General features: G+C 42.9%; 1 protein-coding gene across 1 annotated transcript; it reads left to right on the top strand.

Moving 5' to 3' along the window:
* The first annotated feature begins 795 nt into the window (after nucleotides 1–795).
* On the top strand, nucleotides 796–2,663 carry rag2 (recombination activating gene 2). The gene has a single exon (XM_076050216.1). The coding sequence runs from the start codon at nucleotides 989–991 to the stop codon at nucleotides 2,579–2,581; it is 1,593 nt and encodes a 530-aa protein (XP_075906331.1). The 5' UTR covers nucleotides 796–988; the 3' UTR covers nucleotides 2,582–2,663.
* The last annotated feature ends 581 nt before the right edge of the window (nucleotides 2,664–3,244 follow it).

Below are 3,244 nucleotides of genomic sequence, written 5' to 3'. Positions count from 1 at the left end.
TCGCTGACACCCCGTCATGTCAATGAGGCGACTCACTAAATGCACTCAGGCAGAACACCTGCCAAGTGTGCAGCAGTCACACACTGTTAACCTCAAGATATGGTAGTGTTTGTGAGTCAACGACGCTTCACAAACGTGGTGGCCTGCCTTTGTCATAGTTTAGTTAAATAAAAATCCGATTTGAATTCATCTCCACTGACAGACTCGCTAAAGGGAGCTGAAGTTCTGCACCTCGACTCGGTAAGTGAAGGTACGTACAACTTGTGAACAAGAAAAGTGGAAGACCTGCTGTTTTTAGCTAACTCGGATAATCCAGATATGGCATGACATTTCATGTTGTCCCTGGCAACATTGATATCTTTGTTGCTAATGCAATGTTGCTCCATTGTGAAATTGTTTAGTGTAATTAAAAATATATATATTGCTGTCTATAAAATCTGTAACTACCTTTACTGTTGATTTTCTTTGTAGAGGTCGAGCTAACATTTCCAAACCCTAAGACAACCAATTCATGATGTCAAGATTACAAACTGTCTAAGAAATAAATTGGTGTATGGAATTATCTTTTAGGAAATTCTTAGTACCCACAAAGAGGCTTCATGATTTTAATGTGTGAGACAATTCTGCTGATAACTGATCTTATCTAATTGTCAAGTCAAAATGCAGCATGTAATTTGCACCAATGGAAGGCAGCAGTATTTTGGTAGATGTGCTAAATGAGCGAAAAAAGCCAATACAAATTCACCAATTTATATTGTTTTTTCGGAAATTCTAAAAATTTTATTAATTTTCCTATTTTACTCCATATTCTGTTGTAGGAGTTGAGGTTGTTGTTATACTTTACTGGCATTCAGTAGATATAGGTCTCCAGGTGGTGGGTTCATAAACAGGAAGTTGAAATTTAAAACTCCCGAATGAAAACATTCAACAGCTGACAGAGTTGTTTTGTCTCCGTGTGCTGTTTTGTCATACAGGCACCTGCTGGGAAATGACCCTGCAACCATTAACTCCAGTCAACTGTGGAAGTCTTCTACAACCCGGCTGTTCTCTGCTGCAGCTGGATGGGGAGCTTCTGCTCTTTGGCCAGAAAGGTTGGCCCAAACGCTCATGCCCTACTGGTATATTTGGGATTCGGTTCAAAAACGATGAACTTAAGTTGAAGCCCATCTCCTTCTCCAATGATTCTTCCTACCTTCCTCCATTACGCTGTCCGGCTGTTTGCCGCCTTGACCCCTACGACGGCCTTCCAGAGAGTTATCTCATCCACGGAGGCCGTACCCCAAATAACGAGATCTCAACCAGCCTCTATCATCTGACCATGGACAGCCGTGGGTGTAATCGTAAACTGACCTTGTCCTGCAAAGAGAAAGAGTTAGTGGGAGAGGTGCCAGAGGCTAGGTATGGTCACACAATAAGCATGGTTCAAAGCCATGGGAAAACAGCATGTGTGCTGTTTGGAGGTAGAACCTATATGCCTTCAGAGGAGCGGACCACGGAAACGTGGAACAGTGTTATTGACTGTCCTCCTCAGGTCTTTCTGTTTGACTTGGAGTTTGGTTGCTCCTCTGCTCACACTTTGCCTGAGCTCACTGAAGGTCAGTCCTTTCATGTGACCCTTGCCAGAGAGAACTGTGTCTATATCCTCGGAGGTCACTCACTCAACTCTGACTCCCGCCCACCTAGACTCTTCTGCCTTCGCGTTGAACTCCTGCAGGGAAGACCCTTGCTTTCTTGCGAGACTCTTGATGCTGGCATGTCAATTTCTAGCGCCATAGTCACACGTACAGGTCCCTCACACAAATACATCATCTTAGGAGGGTATCAGTCAGATTCTCAGAAGAGAATGGAGTGCAGCACTGTGGTTCTGGATGAGAAAGGTATCCACTGTGAGCCACTGGAAGCACCAAAGTGGATTCCGGATATCGTCCACAGTCGCACTTGGTTTGGCGGTAGTGCTGGTGAGGGGAGTGTCCTGCTGGGTGTACCCACTGAGGGAAGGCCATCCCAACAAGACACCCACTATTTCTACCATGTGAGCTTCCAGGAAGAAGGCAAAGAGGAGGAAGGGTTCCAGGGGTGCAGCCAGGAGTCAACCGATTATGACTCAACTCCTCTTGAAGACTCGGAAGAACTGTACTTTGGCCGAGAGCCGCATGAGCTAGAAGATTGCAGTGATGGAGAAGAGGACACCTACAACGAGGACGATGAGGAAGATGAATCACAAACGAGCTACTGGATCAAATGCTCCCTGGGATGCCAAGTGGATCCCAACACATGGCAGCCATACTATTCCACTGAGCTCTACCGACCAGCCATGATCTTCTGCTCCAGAGGGGAGGAGGGTCACTGGGTACATGCCCAGTGCATGGAGCTCTCTGAGACCCTGCTGCTAAGGCTGTCAGAGGGTAGCAAGAAATATTTCTGTCAGGACCACGGAGGCCTGCCCTACCAGGAGATGACCCCACCTAGAAAAGTCTTGCCATTGAAGCGCATTTCCCTGAAAGTTAAAGAAAGGAAAACTCCCCCAACAATCAAGATGTCTCCAGCCAAAAAGAGCTTTTTGCGCCGACTTTTTGATTAAATTAAGTTTTATATTACGATACATGTGTGATTTAATCTGTTTTGCATGCACCCTAAATAAAATATTGATATCAAATACTGCACCAAGGCTTCATATTTTTTTTTTTCTTCTGTCCCCTTGGGCCAATTAACTACATTTGTTTTACACACTCAAAGATAAATATTTATTAGATTGATGAAAACAGATAGCGCCTTACCCCAAGGACATCCTCACGTGCACACGGCAGATGCATTGTTTTGAACAACTGCTACATGTACATACATATAGACAGATATCTAGATATAAAATAATGATTTTCTAAGGAACACTGTCACTGAAAATCAATGCATATTGATGAGATGTAATGCCGTTAACTCAATATGCAGAAAGCATTGAACCAACATTAAGTCAGATCTTTTTGTTATTATTTTTTTGTTACCATAATTTAATTCATTATATTATTATTATTCATCTGGAAATCTAAAATGCATGGGTACCATGACCCGGTCCCTTTAAAGTGTTTTTTTTTTTTTTTTTAATTTATTGAAGTGTTTTGGTTTTTTGGGGAAGATTAAAGTTACAAGAACACATTATTGTTCTTTCAACGGCCTTGTTCTTCTCAAATTGTTCTGAGTAATAGATAGATAGATAGATGTCAATAACCGTTCCCCAAGAAAGAGTGGC

Source organism: Nelusetta ayraudi, unplaced genomic scaffold (assembly GCF_046127955.1).
Source record: "Nelusetta ayraudi isolate G7.1 ecotype Tasmania unplaced genomic scaffold, CSIRO-AGI_Nayr_v1 ptg000125l, whole genome shotgun sequence".
Lineage (NCBI taxonomy): Eukaryota > Metazoa > Chordata > Actinopteri > Tetraodontiformes > Monacanthidae > Nelusetta > Nelusetta ayraudi.
The sequence above is the reverse complement of the archived record's forward strand: the minus strand, read 5'-3'. Positions and strand labels throughout refer to the sequence as shown.